The sequence below is a fragment of the Rhopalosiphum maidis genome, chromosome 2 (assembly GCF_003676215.2).
Source record: "Rhopalosiphum maidis isolate BTI-1 chromosome 2, ASM367621v3, whole genome shotgun sequence".
NCBI lineage: Eukaryota > Metazoa > Arthropoda > Insecta > Hemiptera > Aphididae > Rhopalosiphum > Rhopalosiphum maidis.
Genome location: NC_040878.1, coordinates 41759718 through 41776706, shown reverse-complemented (window position 1 = coordinate 41776706; position 16989 = coordinate 41759718). Strand labels below are relative to the sequence as shown.

Genomic DNA, 16989 nt, shown 5'->3' with positions numbered 1-16989 from the left:
GAATTCAATACAATATTTTACGTTGATATAAATTATAAATAATCACTAAGATACAAAGTCAATCACAGTACTTTTTTCATATTGAATTTATTGACTTTTATTTTGGTATAGTTACAATTTGCTTAAATATATATCCTATTTTTAATAAACCTAAATTAGTTATAATAAGTAAATTTAAAATTAAAATTAAAAAACCATTTAATAAAATACGCTTGGTTATTGTTTAAATGATATTTTTTTTTATTCTGTGTATAATTGATTAGAAACCTAAAGTTTATAACATGTCAAAATATTTATCTTATCTTTATCTATTATTTATGAATTGGATACTTATTTATTATTATTATTATTATTATTTTATATAAAAACAACCAGTGGAATTATTTCTCAACCTGTTAGATTTTTGTCACTTTTTTACTTAGTTTGTAGTTGTGGAAAATAATTTTGGTAACCGAGTAAATTATTATGTATTTTAATCAGAAATTTAGAACAATGCAGTATTTTCTACAAATTCATACAGATTGATTTTTTAAATAAATTCTATACTTAATGTTGTGAGTGTTAGTTAAATGTATTACGGATCGGAAATATGGGATTAAATTACTCAATAAAGTCACAGATCTAAAATTAAAAAAATATTTTGTGCGAGTATACGTTGTCATACTATTCATTGTAGATAAAATCACTCATATGATGTAAGTTCTTATACGTGAAAAAAAAATATGCCTCCACCTGTAAGTAATTAATATTTCACTATAGGTGTAACTTTTAGCACTGTACTCATTATTTACGTACTTCTACGTACAATCAAGCATTATATTTGTTTTAGTGATATGGTATTTTTTTTATCTTAGTATAGACCATGTTGGTTATTGTTCGCCACAACCACCACTCTTTTCTATCAAGATGTAGTTCTTCACCTTTAGATATGTCTAACATATAGCAAAATCTTTTTGTACTCTGTTTAATCATCGTTGCCTCGGTCTATCTATATAGTAGTATTTTTCTTTTTCTAAAATTGTTATAGAACAAAGCATTGTTTTCCTTTCACCGGATAGTCGTGTTAGAAATAATGTTTTATTTTATTAATACCTCAATGTAGTTAACTCGATTAAAATTAACAAGACTGGTTTCAGCAAAATGGATTATCCATACTATTTCGTAATTTTATTCATATTATAATAAATTATTATAATTTTAGATAGTCGATATGTTGTGTTGTATGCTATATTATATATTTGCGCAGCACAGAAAGTATTGAATTTAATTTATATATATCTACTATATATTTACTTACTAATCGTTTTATGTTCCTTTTATATTTCATATGGGAACTTACCAAATATACTTATATTTTGGTTATGTGCGTTATACGTGTACCCCTCGCCGTTTCTAGCTAATAATTCAAGCGTGTACCGTGGTATACTCACTTAAAATGTATTTACGGCTAAAATGCTATGCTACATACCTATTACATTATTTAATTACATCGTTAAAATATACCTTATTTTATAAACTAATAATTTTAAAATCGACGTTGTGGTAATATTTTATGGTCATAATTAATATTTCAATAACCGTATTGTCAGTTGTCTACAACCATGTATATTAGTCGTATGCCAAGTGCCTTCGTAATTTTTAATATCGATTTATTTTTTTCACCCGAATATTGTGGTATTTCAACACTCAACGATGCTTTTAAATTTCAAAATAAAAAAGTTTCCACCAATTTTTTAAAACGAATTACTGAAGTACAAGTATTTGAACAATATTTATGACTACCTGAGGCAATCAATAATATTTCCCTGAATAATGTTAACTTGTGACATATACCTACAATCGAATTCTAAACCTTTTATCATTGTACCCATCAATCAATATAACGACACTTTTAAATATTTTACAACGTATTATTAAGTATATTAAATTAGAACTGTATGAATTCTTATAATAATTTGTCTTTAGTTTTTAAATATAATTAAAGAGATAATATGTATATTTTTTCATTCCCTAAGATTGATGATTATTTAATTCATAAAGTTTTAAAGATATTTTTAAAACTAAACATTTATTGTTATTAATTTATATAATTAGGGAAACTATTGATAAATAAAAATTCAAATTTGTTTGATCTGTTTTTTTTCTTTAAAAAATTATTAAAATGATTTATAAATATATTATTAAACAATTTGGAATATGCACGTGATTAGAAAACAAACAGTTACATTCAGAATCTAAAAAAATAAATATTAAATGTTATATAATAGATTAATGTAGGCTTATCTTTATATATTTAATTTTACAATTACAACTTTTCAAGTTTGTTTGAGCTATAACATGTAAATGTAAATTTGTCAACTCTCGTGTTTTAAACACGCTTAAAATAAGATGTCTCACACTTTCACGTATAATATTTTTAAGTACAAAATTATATATAATAACTTAAACAACTATTATAATAGAAAAGTTAATTTACCAATATCTTATACATGATGTTTACATTTTCTACAAAGAAATACGTATATTTTCCATTACTTCATTATTTCTTCACGTCTACTCAAAAATATTTTTACAAATTGTTGGACGTTGTTCAACAAATACGTAATGAATAGAATATATAATTTATAATTTCAATGATAAATAATTTTATTTAATCGTTAATTTTGTGGTAGGTACACTAAATAAAAATGTATTAATTAAATAATATAGGTATTACAAAAATACTTTTTGCCAATGAATCCCCCCTCCGATATTCGCTTTTTAGGCTATTGGGTTGCCAATGTGTTAATCCTACATGTCGTATCGTTCAAACTGTTGTTTATAGTATTTTGTAGCTACACTAGAATAGGGTTCTTATATTGTAACTCCCTGAAATCGTGTAACTTAAATCCTCGTCGTTATATTTTATAATATATAGTATGTAATCATTGTGCCAATATGATTAAGGTTTGTGATTATTTATTATTACTTTTTTTTTAATTTAACAAAAAAGCTAAAATTAATATACCTACCTATAAACAACGATTAGTGGTTTATGAAAAATAATAGTCATCTTATGAGAATATAATCCAACAGAAATTATCATCGAGATGTTATAATGATACTATATATAAAGTGTATTATATTCGCTCGGGTTAGGCAATTAAAACAAAGTCAGATAAAAGTATTATATAGAACGCAATCATATTATAATAACATGCTATATATTATAGTACGATTGAGTATATTGGTATCACCTATAATACAATTTCCATTTAATACATTTTTTTCTAATAAAGCCAAAATCTATATAATTTTTCAGGGAACAAGAAAACGTGGAATTGCCAGAAGAGGGCAAGTACGCGACTGGCATGTTTTACTTAGACAAGGCGCACCACGCTGAGAGCGAAGAGATGTTCGCCGCCATCGGTTTAGAATGCAAAATCAAAGTAAGTTGTCGAAAGTGACGTACAGTCCATACATTATATTTTTAATTATAAAATAAAATAATTCGACGATGGACATACGACGTTCATTTAACGTGTGTGTGACATTTTGTCATTTTGTATGCATTTAATACATATTGAATAATATTATGTATTATATATTATGATATACTATGATAGCCAATCGAATAATAATTTTTAGCGCCGCGTATAATAAACGGGCAACAAACGTGCGCAAGTATTGAACACGTTTTGGTACATGCGGTCTATACCAGAATGCGTGTATATATATATATATATAAGACAGGCAGTCGCGACGGTACAGGTTTGGTTTGTATGTTGTGTTTACGTTCGGAAAATGCTGCAGTCCACCTATTCAATACCTATACGTAATATTATATTTAGAAAAATAGCGTGAAAACGAAACGTGGTAAAAGCGAATTAAACACATTTGTGTGTCGATTCGCCACAAGTGAGCCCAACAACAATTTTGTGTGAGAATATGTGAGCTAGGTTATGATATTGTTTATTGCAGAACGGCCCTGATCAATACCTATTATACAAATACCGACAGAAACAAAATAGCCGATTCCGATCGATAGACAACCACTGCACGCTATCGTCGTACGGTAAATTTATCATCTGTGTCTATTTTTTTTTTTACATCACAATTAATATATATATATATATATGTGTGTGTATAAATATATACATATAATATGTTATCTGTCGATATATATATTATATATGTGTATATGTATATACTTAATGTTGCGTCAACAGCAAAATTAATCTTTTTTTTTTTTTAATATATAGGATAATATTAAATTTAATTTTTTTAATTTGATCGCTTATGATATATATATATATATATATATATATATATATATATATATAGTTATAATGTTAATTTTATTGCAATTCACACACAATTATATTATGAAAATATAAAAGTTTTTAATTAAAATTATATTTTATTGGTGTTAACTTATAATAGTTTTCAAATAACCTTTTTGTTTTTTTCTTTTGATAGTGCAACTTTTGTTTTCCATTTACAAAATACGTATATTTAATATATACAAATTGGTTGAATAAATGTTCTATATTACATGGGTATGCGAAAACTTAAGTAACAGTATTAACTGATTTCATAGTTACCTGAATGCTAAAACTGAAAATGTATACCCAGTATTGTTTAAAGTCTATAGTAAAATAAAAATTCAAACATTTTCTCAAATTTAAAATTTTTATTAACATCTTCAATTCTTTTTCAATACCGCTTAAAATGGTGTAGTAACTTGTAGAAATAAAAAAAAATGTAGTTACGCATCTCGTTAGAAATAACATTACACTTTATATTCAATATCATCTAAAAGTAAATACTTTTACCATCATGTACATATAAAATACATAAGGTAATTATTTGTTCTTTAATAATCTGATAGGTATGAGATTATCATTAACATACATTTTCTTTTAATTAAATAGGTGCCTACTATCTACCGTACAAAAATCGTAATCAAGTCATCATATCATGCAATTAAAAATAAATTTAATTATAACTAATCATAGATTTGTTTCCACAATTTTATTGATTTTATCAAATTTAAATAATATACTTACTTATTAAAAGATTATGTAACTTTTGGCATATAAAAAAAATTGTATCACTATACAAAACATCGTTTACCATATAGTATTGATTTAAATTATGTTTAAAAATGATTATAATTAGTGTTAATTTAATTATATTAAAAGTATGTTCATGAAATTTTAAGATTAGGTAACTAAGGAAAATACGAAAAATGCTAAATTCTTGCCAATTAATTGTATTCTTCTACAATTACTTTTGTATAATCAGTTAAATATTTTAAATTTACATTTAATACATAAGTGATTATACAAATATAAGTTATTTTTTTAATGCATAAATGTAACACTATCTCATAAATATTAGTATAAAATAATATTATACATTTATATTATATTACATGAATAGAATAAAATTACCAATAGAATATTTAATATTATTTGAATTTGACAAATAAACAATTTAAAAAACTGTATTCTAGAAATAATGAACTTATATATATATATATATATACATATATATTGTGCGAAATTATTATTGAAACAAAAATGTATTATCATATATCATGCACTACTAGTGATATAAGTATTGTGGACCGTGTATATTAATAACTTACAGGCGGTTGTTAGTCCATCACCTGTAGGTATGTACGAAATATTTGCATGTTAATCCTGTATAATATCATCATACACCCCGACTATCATCGTCAGACGGCCTATTTTGTCCGCTCGACGACGACACTAAAAATATTTAGTTCAACACATTATTTTTAGTGTCATCGACCGCCCCAAACCGTAATAATATATATAATTATATAATGTACATCATACAATACGCCATTACCTATAATTTGAATATAACCGTTATAACAACAACAACTACAACCACGGTATCCATCATAAGATGTATTATTTTATACTATTATACTCACTCTCAATGCCCGAACGGCCGCCGCGGAAACCGCGCACGAAGTCATATTATATATTATATAATGACGACATATACGAAGTATACAAACTGATCACGACGGTGCGCTATGGCGATCATTGCAGGTGTTGTGCTGGAGGACGGTGCCGGTGCGCAACAATCAGATCGGCGAGGTGGCCAGGAGCAGCGAGCCGTTCATCCGCCAGGCGTTCGTGGTGGACGCAGCCGAGGTGTATGACGAGGACGACTTCAAGCGCCGCGTGTTCGCGCTCCGGAAGCGGTCCACGCACACCATACCCAAGCCGGGCAGGAGGTTTTACATTTGCTCGCTGTCGCACACCATCGTCGTGTACAAAGGACAGTTCACTTCGGATCAGCTGTGGGCGTACTTTACCGACTTACAAGTAATAAAAATGATAATATTATTATGACACAAGGTACCTAAATGCATAATTTTATATAATATGGTGTGCCGCAAACCCTGTTTCCAATAAAAAGAACCCCGACAACGGTTGATGGAGTTTGGTGGCACAAAAATAATAAAGAGAGGAAAATGTTGTATTATGTAAAATATTTTACGTATTAAATTTTTTGCAATATTTTGCACATGATATATGGAATGTAATTATTGGTTAATACATTAATACAACTATATTATAATAAAGTGCGGTCAATAGTAACTTAATTAAAATCAAATAATCAGACATATGGTCACAAAAATGAATAATAAATATACTTTAATTAAAAATAAATACTTGTATTCAATTATAAAAAAAATTTATATCTAATTGTTTAATTCTGGCCGGGGTCGTTTAACGTTTATATCATTTTTGTTTCGGTTAAATCTATTAATTATATCACAGTTTTTATGTAACAATTAATAAAATTCCCATGATTAATAATAATATTATTATTATTTTGCTATAACTTATATTTGTTCTCGCCCGCAGAGTCCGGATTACGAAACGTACCTAGCACTCGTTCATACCAGATTCTCAACGAACACTTTCCCGAGCTGGGAGAGAGCACACCCTCTGAGGTAAATATATTATTAAACAAGCCAAAATAGTGTTCGTTATTTATATCAATAATGATGAATGAATAATATGTCGTCTTCTCCGTTATTTTAGAGTGTTGGCGCACAACGGCGAGATAAACACGGTGCGCGGTAACGTGAACTTCATGACTGCTCGAGAAGGTGTGATGGAAAGCAAGCACTTTGACGATATCAAACAGCTGTATCCGGTGGTGGAACCGAATCTGTCCGACTCTGGGTCGGCCGATTGCGTTTTGGAATTCCTGATCAACGCGGGTGAGTGTTCGCTACCTGAGGCTGTCATGACCATGGTCCCTGAAGCCTGGCAGAACGATCAGACTATGCCTTCCGAAAAAAGAGACTTCTATAACTGGGCGGCGTGCGCGATGGAACCCTGGGATGGTCCAGCATTGTTAACGTTTACCGACGGACGATATGTCGGTGCTTTGTTGGACAGGTAATTTTTTTTTTTATTGTTATTGTTTGAACACCGACTCATTATGTATTTGATTTTTAGGAACGGATTAAGACCATCTCGATTCTACGTATTGAAAGACAATGTCATGGTTATGGCGTCTGAAGTCGGAGTGTACGATACAGACCCAGCCAATGTAGCTCTGAAGGTGAAATAAAAAATAGGCAACAATTATTTATTAACTATTTTTGTTTTGATTTCATATTGTATTGAACAAAATATGCACATATTCGACATACTAAGTACTTAATACTATAATTTTCTTACAGAGTCGTTTGAAACCTGGTCGTATGCTGTTAGTTGACACCAAAGAGAAACGCATCATACAAGATGTTCAACTAAAATTGGATATAGCAAGGAGTAGACCACATTCTGATTGGCTTAGAGAACAGGTATATACAAATAATGTTTCATAATCATTATTATAATGTTATAATAAAGTTATTGTGTACAAAAACTAAATCATAAAACATTTTGTTTGTTTATCTGATGCCGCAAATTGTTTCCTGTACTGACTTTATAGAGGGTGAGTTATATGTGTTGATAAATGGTTTGAAAATTATGCTTCTGCAATCTGCGTATCTTACCATTATGAATTTCATTAGAATGCCTAGCTATTTAGTTTTCTAAGATTTTATTTACATTTACTCTGTTGTAAATATTGATTATTGATTAATTATATTTTTATTCTTAACTTTATTCCTGTGATGGATTAATATATTATAAATATGTGTGTATATATATTAACTAATATTATATTAACATTCTGAAAATTTCTTCTTACTCCTATCAACTATCTGATAACGTTTAGGCGTTTGTATATATTATTTTCAACTTTTTGTGTACATAAATACATATTCTTGTTTTTAACAAATATATTCTTGTAAACTAATATATTTAATGCTATCTATAGATTACTATTGAAGACTTGAGAGAGGAAGCTGTTGCTAAAGGATTTGGTTTAGTGCGTGCCAAATCAATAGAATTTATAAGTGGCGAACGTAAGAAGACAATTAGAGAAAACATTCCAGAACAAGAAATGACTCGCATATGGGGAGGAGACAGACGTTTATTGTTATTTAGTTACTCAATTGAAACTATTAATATGTTGATTATCCCAATGATCAGAACTAAGTATGTTAAATTCAAACAAATTATGTTAAATTCAAACAAATTTTAGTAGTTTAACAAGTACTAACTTATAATATTTTAGGAAAGAAGCATTGGGCTCTATGGGAAATGATGCTCCACTTGCTTGTCTGTCTTTGTTTCAACCATTGATATACTCATACTTCAAACAGTTATTTGCCCAAGTAACAAATCCACCAATTGATCCTTTCCGTGAAAAAATTGTCATGTCGTTAATGTGCCCAATTGGACCTGAAGCCAATATTCTTATTCCAAGTGCCAAACAGTGTCATAGATTATTTTTACCAAACCCAATACTATCACTTTATGATCTGGAAGTCTTACGCAATAATCTACATCGTGGCTGGAAGGTAAAATAAAATTATTAATTTTAAGTAATAAACTTAAATATATACTTAAACATTGAATACTACCACATTGAGTGAATATATTATATTGATGTGTATGTCAATTATATTAATTATTAATCATTATTTAACCAAAATGTTAACAGACAAAAGTTATTGATGTTACATTTAATAAAGAAGAAGGCCCATCAGGTTTTTCAAAAGCATTGGATCGTATATGCGAAGAAGCCAGTGAAGCTGCTAATAGCAACTATCAACTTATTATATTGTCAGATAGATCAGCTGGATCTGAAAGGTTAAATATTAACATAGAAAAAAAAAACATAAAAATAAAATCTAAACCTTTGTGGATTTTTTTTTCTTTTCAGAATACCAATTAGTATTTTATTAGCCTTAGGAGCAACACATCATCATTTAATTGATCTGAGGCTACGTATGAAAGTTGGTTTAATTGTCGAGACTGGTGAAGCTAGAGAAGTTCACCAGATGTGCGTTTTATTGGGTTATGGTGCTGATGGCATATGTCCTTACCTAGTATTTGAAATGGCAAAAAGTTTACGTGCTGAAGGAGTTTTGGATTCATCTTTTACCGATAAAATATTATTCGAGGTTGGTATCAAACATAATTTTTATTTATTTATTATACATTTTTAACTTTTAATTGAATCTTTAGAACTATTGCGAGGCAATGGAAAGGGGAATTTCTAAAGTGATGGCAAAAATGGGTATATCCACACTACAGTCTTACAAAGGAGCTCAGATATTCGAAGCTGTAGGATTGGCAGATGAAGTAATAAACAAGTGTTTTAAAGGCACCCAATCCCGTATTGGTGGTATCAACTTTGAACGTTTAGCCAAAGAAGCATACGAACGTCATTACCTATCTTATTCTTACCGTAATACTGATATGTTAGTTTTAATGAATCCTGGTTATTTCCACTGGCGTACAGGTGGTGAAAAACATATAAACGACCCTATCAGTATAGCTAACCTACAAGTAAGTTTATAAACAATGTTTCTATTATTTGTATTTATACTACATTAGATTATAATATTTTGTAGGACGCAGCAAGTAACAAAAGCACAAGTTCATATGATAAATTTTGTGAATCAACAATGGAAAGTGTACGTGCTTGTACCCTAAGAGGTCAATTGGAATTAGTTCCTACCACTAAATCAATAAATATTTCTGAAGTTGAACCGGCAGCTAATATTGTAAAAAGATTTGCTACAGGTATAATATTATAACTTAAATTTAAAAAAAATAATAACTATTGATTTTATTTTTTTATTTTATATTAAGGTGCTATGAGTCTTGGTTCAATCTCTATTGAAGCACATACATCCTTAGCAATTGCCATGAACAAATTGGGAGGAAAATCAAATACTGGAGAAGGAGGTATTTATTTATTTCTCTCATTATACATATGTCATTGTGTTATAATTATTATATAAATGTTAAGGTGAAAATGCTGACCGCTATTTGAATCAAGATGCAGAAAATAACAAACGATCAGCTATTAAACAAGTAGCATCTGGACGATTTGGTGTTACTAGTTCATATCTAGCTCACGCTGATGATATACAAATTAAAATGGCCCAGGGTGCTAAACCTGGTGAAGGAGGGGAATTACCTGGCTATAAAGTGACTAAAGATATTGCTGCCACTAGACATTCAGTACCAGGTGTAGGATTAATATCTCCACCACCTCATCATGATATCTATTCAATTGAAGATTTAGCAGAACTTATTTATGATTTGAAGTGCGCTAATCCTAATGGAAGAATATCTGTAAAATTAGTTTCTGAAGTTGGCGTAGGAGTAGTTGCTTCAGGTGTAGCTAAAGGAAAAGCTGAACACATTGTAATTTCTGGCCATGATGGCGGTACTGGAGCTAGTTCATGGACTGGTATCAAAAATGCAGGTCTTCCATGGGAACTTGGTGTAGCAGAAACTCATCAAGTCCTGGTATTGAATAACTTGAGATCTAGAGTAGTTGTCCAAGCTGATGGTCAAATACGAACAGGTTTTGATGTCATTGTAGCTGCTTTGTTGGGTGCAGATGAAATAGGGTTGAGTACTGCACCATTAATTGTATTAGGATGCACCATGATGAGAAAATGCCATTTAAATACTTGTCCTGTTGGCATTGCAACTCAAGATCCTGTTCTGAGGAAAAAGTTTGCTGGTAAACCAGAACATGTTATTAACTACTTATTTATGTTAGCTGAAGATGTAAGAAAACATATGGCTAACCTTGGTGTTGCTAAGTATCAAGACCTTATTGGACGCACTGACCTTCTCAAAATGACTGACAGCAACAACAACCCTAAAGCGAAGTTCTTAAATCTTAGTCCTGTACTACGTAATGCCTTACATATGAGACCTGGGGTTAACATAATTGGTGGATCAGAATCACAAGTACAATTACAGATAAATAAATACATTAAATTTTATTATTTCTTTCATTGCTAATTAAAAAATATATATTATTTTTAGGACTTCCAACTAGAAAAACGCATGGACAATATTGTTATAACAGCTGCACAACCAGTAATTGATGGTTTGCAAAAAAGTGTAAATATTGAACTTACCATTAATAATGAATGCCGTGCTTTTGTTTCAACTTTAAGCTACTATATTTCAATGTAAGTTTTATATTTATTATCTATAATCTATAAAACTAAATAAACCTAAATATTTTATTTTATTTTAGGAAATATGGAGATGATGGCTTACCAGATAACAGTATAAACATAAAATTGAAAGGCTCTGCTGGACAGAGTTTTTGCGCATTTATGACTAAAGGAGTACATGTTACTTTAGAAGGAGATGCTAATGATTATGTTGGAAAAGTATGTTTACTAAATATCATTACTTTGGAGATACTAATATATAATTTTTAGGGTCTTTCTGGAGGTGAAATAATCATTTTCCCACCAAAATCGTCAACATTCCAATCTGAACTCAATGTAATAGCTGGCAATGTTTGCTTGTATGGAGCTACTAGCGGAAAAGCATTTTTCAGGGGTATTGCAGCTGAACGTTTTTCAGTCAGAAATTCTGGTGCTATAACAGTTGTTGAAGGAGTTGGTGATCATGGTTGTGAATATATGACTGGTGGTTGTGCAGTAATTTTGGGTCTAACAGGACGTAATTTTGCTGCTGGTATGTCTGGTGGTATTGCTTATGTTCTTGATGTTGATGGATCTTTTAAAAGGTAAGAATAATAATTTACAATATATTTTTTTGAAAAGCTAAATATTTATATTTGTTTAATGTTTATTTTAAAGCAAATGCAATACAGAAATGGTAGAACTACTTCCCCTTGACCGCAAAGAAGATCTAAACTATGTTCAATCTCTTTTAGAAGAATTTGTTCTTAAAACCGAATCAGTTATTGCATCTAAATTGTTAGATTCGTGGCCCCATTCTGCATCAAAGTTTATCAAAGTATTCCCTTACGAATATCAAAGAGCTTTAAAACAATTAGCTGAAGAAGCAAAAGTAACACAAAGCCACACAAATACAATAGAAGTTGTTAATGAACCTAGTGTCCGTGAGCCTAGTATTCGTGACATAGAAGAAACAATTAATGATCAAACATTTGAAAAAAAAAGGCTTGAAAAAATATTGGATAAGACTCGAGGTTTTGTAAAATATTCACGAGAAACAATGATGTATAGACCTGCTGAAAAAAGACTCAATGATTGGGACGAAATTTACAATTTCCAACATGTCAGAAAAGGACTTAGGGTTCAAGCTGCAAGATGTATGGAATGTGGTGTACCATTCTGTCAATCTTCACATGGATGTCCTTTGGGAAATATCATACCAAAATGGAATGATTTAGTTTTCAATAATAATTGGCAAGAGGCATTAAATCAACTTTTACAAACTAATAACTTCCCTGGTAATCCTATTGATGATGTTTTTAAATAATATAGTTGATTGTATATTATTAAATGTATTAAATTTTTATTTTTTAGAATTTACTGGGCGTGTTTGTCCTGCTCCATGTGAAGGAGCGTGTGTTTTGGGCATTAATGAACCTGCTGTAACTATTAAGAATATAGAATGTGCAATTATTGATCATGCTTTTGAACAAGGTTGGATTAAACCTGAACCACCAAAGATCCGATCAGGTAAAACTGTAGCTATTGTTGGATCTGGTCCATCAGGATTAGCAACTGCTCATCAACTGAATAAGGTAAAAATTATTATAACTAGATACCTAGTACCTAGTGTTTTAGCAACTGAAAATAACCAAGTTTAAATGATAATTTTTAGGCTGGACATTTGGTTAAAGTTTTTGAGAGAAATGATCGTGTTGGTGGATTATTGCAATATGGGATTCCAACTATGAAACTATCTAAAGAAGTTGTACAAAGGCGAATCAGACTTTTAGAAGATGAAGGAGTGGTTTTCCATACAAATGTCAGCGTTGGAAAAGATTATTTAGCTAAAGTAATTTGTATTTAAATAATTAGTATTGAGAAAAATTATTAATATTAATTAATAATTTATAATAGGAGCTCTTGGATCAATTTGATGCTGTTGTATTATGTACTGGTGCTACATGGCCAAGAGATCTACCAATACCTGGTCGTCATCTAGAAGGTATTTACTTTGCTATGAACTTCTTAGAATCTTCACAAAAAAAACAACTCGGCGGGCCAACAGACTTGCCCCTTTTAGCAAGGGATAAAGACATAATAGTGATTGGTGGTGGTGATACTGGTTGCGATTGTATTGCTACTTCATTGAGACAGGTTAGTGTTTGTTGCTACTTAAATACTTACTAAATGACATACATATAATTTCTTTTTCTTAAATATAAAATAATGTTAGAGGGCAAGATCTATAACATCATTTGAAATTCTTCCTGAACCACCAGCAACTAGAAGTCGAGATAACCCTTGGCCACAATTCCCTAGAGTATTTAAAGTGGATTATGGTCATGAGGAAGTTAAAATTAAGTATGGCAGAGACCCTAGACAATTTTGTATCATGAGCAAGGTCAGTATTCTATAACATTTATAATTGTATCAAAATAACTAGGCCATTTAATCAACAAAAAAATGTTGTAGGAGTTTGTTGATGATGGTAATGGTCATGTTAGTGGAATTAAGACAGTTAAAGTAAATTGGACTAAAGACGAAGCTGGACGATGGAAAATGGATGAAGTACCAGATTCTGAACAGGTATTTAAAAACATTTTTTTAAGAATATTTCTATGAGTGGATTATGTAATGTAACTATGTATTGTTTAGATTTTCAAATGTGATATGGTTCTTTTGGCAATGGGATTCCTTGGTCCTGAACGTACAATTGTCAATGAATTATCATTAGCCCTTGATCCGAGATCTAATTACCAGACACCTTCTGGTCGTTATGCTACATCCGTTCCTAAAGTATTTGCTGCGGGAGGTTTGTGTCTTCAATAAATAATTTAAAAATAAAACTTATTGAACATTTTTATAAATTAGTTTTAAACATGAATATTAATTGCATACAATCGTTACAATATAACTAACTTTTACTATTAATTTAGATTGCCGCCGTGGCCAATCATTAGTAGTTTGGGCAATATCTGAAGGACGCCAAGCAGCTAGAGAAGTAGACGCATTCCTCATGGAGCAATCTGTATTGCCCGGACCCGGTGGTGTGATATCTATTCAAACAGTTAGTGCTTAAATTAGTAAGTTGAACATAACTGGACAATATTGAGGGAATCGTGTTGGTTTTTAAAAATAATATCTAAACATTACAGTGTGTTAGTTCTTTTTTTCAACTGATTAGGTATCAAAACCATATTGTTGTTATTTATATATATATATAAACATATATATATATATATTTTTTTTTTACTAATAACTTAAGTATGGTTACGTTATTTTTTAAGCTCCTATGGAAACAATAAATTCCTAAGATCGATTTTCGATTTACTGGTAACAAAAAAAATTAAAAACAACACGCTAACATGTGTTTTCCTTATTCATACAATTAGATACTTATTATATAATTATATAAATGGAGTGATCGTGTGTTATAATTATCCATACATTTAATATTATCTTAAATTCCATTTTCCCAGCTATTTAAATTTATATCAAAATTTGTGAATATTGACAAAAGTGTAAAAGACTGACTTTCTATTAAAAATTGTATTTTTAAATAATATGTTTGTATGAATAATAGCATTTTTAGCTAATGTGTTTGTTTTCTATACATTATAAAGTATAGAATGGTTAAGAAATGTATTTTATTTAGACGAATTGACTGGATTAATATTTTTTACAAACAAAAATATTAGGTAAAGATTTTTTAACTATCCTCACTAAATAAAATACACAATTAGGTATACAACAATGTTCATTGAAAACTGTCTAAAATATGACATACCACATTCAAATTTAATTTTTAATTAAATAACATTTGCTATTCTTGATTAATAATTATGAATGTGTATACATTAACATAGTATCACAACAATAGAGAATCAGTCTTTAACACTTATAATAAATTTCACACTTGTTAGATTTCATATTCATAAATATTGTTTACAGTATTATCGTCCAGTTTGTTGAATATATTTATTTTTATTATTATTTAAATATATTCAATAGCTTACAAATATAAGATTTTAATGTTATTATAATATTATTGCATATCCTAAACTATTATTACCTACCATACTAAATATATATTTATGAATTATCACTATAGAATTAATTACTTATGCTTATATATATTATTATTGTTAAAATTAAATTACATAAATAATGTCAATTTAGTATATAGAGACATTGAGAAAATAATTGGTGCGCAGTTACAATATACTGTACTATAGCTGAACTATTATGAAACTTATGCTACGAACTATACTTTTGTGTAAAAGCTATTGCCATTTGAAACATTGTGCCCTTAAAGACAATAATAAATTATAAATTATGATAATTAGATATTTGTTTAATATGTATTTTTTAATATTATTCGATCAATTTGTCGATGTTTTGTGCTAAGTATAAATATTATTATATAATATATATATATAATATTATTATGTAGACGTTGAATTATATGATTATTTATGCAATTGTTTTTAAGTTTTTATTAATTATTCTATGTTTGAGTTTTGTCCACATTCCTCTTTTCCTAAATACAAATTTGATGAGAAATATCTATACAAATCTATGATTATATATTTTTTGATTACAATATAAACTCTTTTTGAGGAACCTTATATTAAAATTTTCAATCCTTAGCGATAAAAATTGAATATTTTATAAATGTATAACTATAAAATAATTTGCACTTAAAAACTTAAATGAAATCAAACTTTGCTAAGCTTAAAGACCAAGCTAAAAAATTTAATTGACTATAATAAAATTAAATTTTTTTAAAAAAAAAATTTTAAATATCTATAAATTTAATGATAAAAGAGTCAAAAGTTTTAGACATTTTTAACATATAGAGAAAATGATAATATAAACATTTAGTTAAAATAGGTTATTCATGTTTGAGTTCACCAAAAAAAAAAAAAACAACCAATTAAGTAAAATATTTTTTATAACCTTTTTATTGAATAAAATATATTACAATCTATTTGACATGAACAGTAACAGATAATAAGACAAAGAGTACCCACATGGCCACATAACATAAAACACGTGCAGAGAAGACTATTTAGTTTTCAGTAATAGAACCTAAAGTAAAATACTAAAAAAACAAAAATTAAATACTAATAGCTGCATTTAAAAAGTCCTATTTTTATTTATTTTTTTTGATTATTATTTTGAAAATTACTAAAAATTTATTAATTCTCATCGCTCTACTCTGTCCAATCTAAAATAATAATTTAAATAGACAAAATGTGATATTTTATTAAATTAGTTGTTACTAATCTTTTTAAAACAGATTTGTAGATTTCACTTTATATAAAAAAGCCAAGATTTCATAATCATTTAAATTATAAGCAAACCAAGTACTACCTTCATAATATGAATTAGCTAAAATGTTATGTATATCTTTAACT

The 16989-nt window shown here is 28.8% G+C and overlaps 1 protein-coding gene across 3 annotated transcripts in view; it reads left to right on the top strand.

Annotated features, from left to right (window-relative positions):
* LOC113555018 (putative glutamate synthase [NADPH]) overlaps positions 1-15553 on the top strand; it is a 30349-nt gene extending 14796 nt beyond the window's left edge. The window contains exons 3-28 of one of the 3 annotated variants that reach the window (XM_026959290.1): positions 3302-3428; positions 6069-6347; positions 6894-6982; positions 7074-7436; positions 7497-7602; positions 7724-7846; positions 7978-7980; positions 8368-8588; positions 8668-8953; positions 9097-9245; positions 9319-9559; positions 9624-9947; positions 10013-10184; positions 10254-10349; positions 10414-11372; positions 11451-11599; positions 11668-11806; positions 11858-12171; positions 12245-12864; positions 12941-13161; positions 13242-13418; positions 13484-13723; positions 13803-13970; positions 14042-14155; positions 14225-14381; positions 14506-15553. In XM_026959290.1, coding sequence (XP_026815091.1) covers positions 3302-3428; positions 6069-6347; positions 6894-6982; positions 7074-7436; positions 7497-7602; positions 7724-7846; positions 7978-7980; positions 8368-8588; positions 8668-8953; positions 9097-9245; positions 9319-9559; positions 9624-9947; positions 10013-10184; positions 10254-10349; positions 10414-11372; positions 11451-11599; positions 11668-11806; positions 11858-12171; positions 12245-12864; positions 12941-13161; positions 13242-13418; positions 13484-13723; positions 13803-13970; positions 14042-14155; positions 14225-14381; positions 14506-14648 — 5980 coding nt within the window. In that variant the 3' untranslated portion in view covers positions 14649-15553. The remainder of the gene's footprint in view (positions 1-3301; positions 3429-6068; positions 6348-6893; positions 6983-7073; positions 7437-7496; positions 7603-7723; positions 7847-7977; positions 7981-8367; positions 8589-8667; positions 8954-9096; positions 9246-9318; positions 9560-9623; positions 9948-10012; positions 10185-10253; positions 10350-10413; positions 11373-11450; positions 11600-11667; positions 11807-11857; positions 12172-12244; positions 12865-12940; positions 13162-13241; positions 13419-13483; positions 13724-13802; positions 13971-14041; positions 14156-14224; positions 14382-14505) is intronic. The other 2 variants (XM_026959289.1, XM_026959292.1) reach the window with 2 other exon arrangements.
* The last annotated feature ends 1436 nt before the right edge of the window (positions 15554-16989 follow it).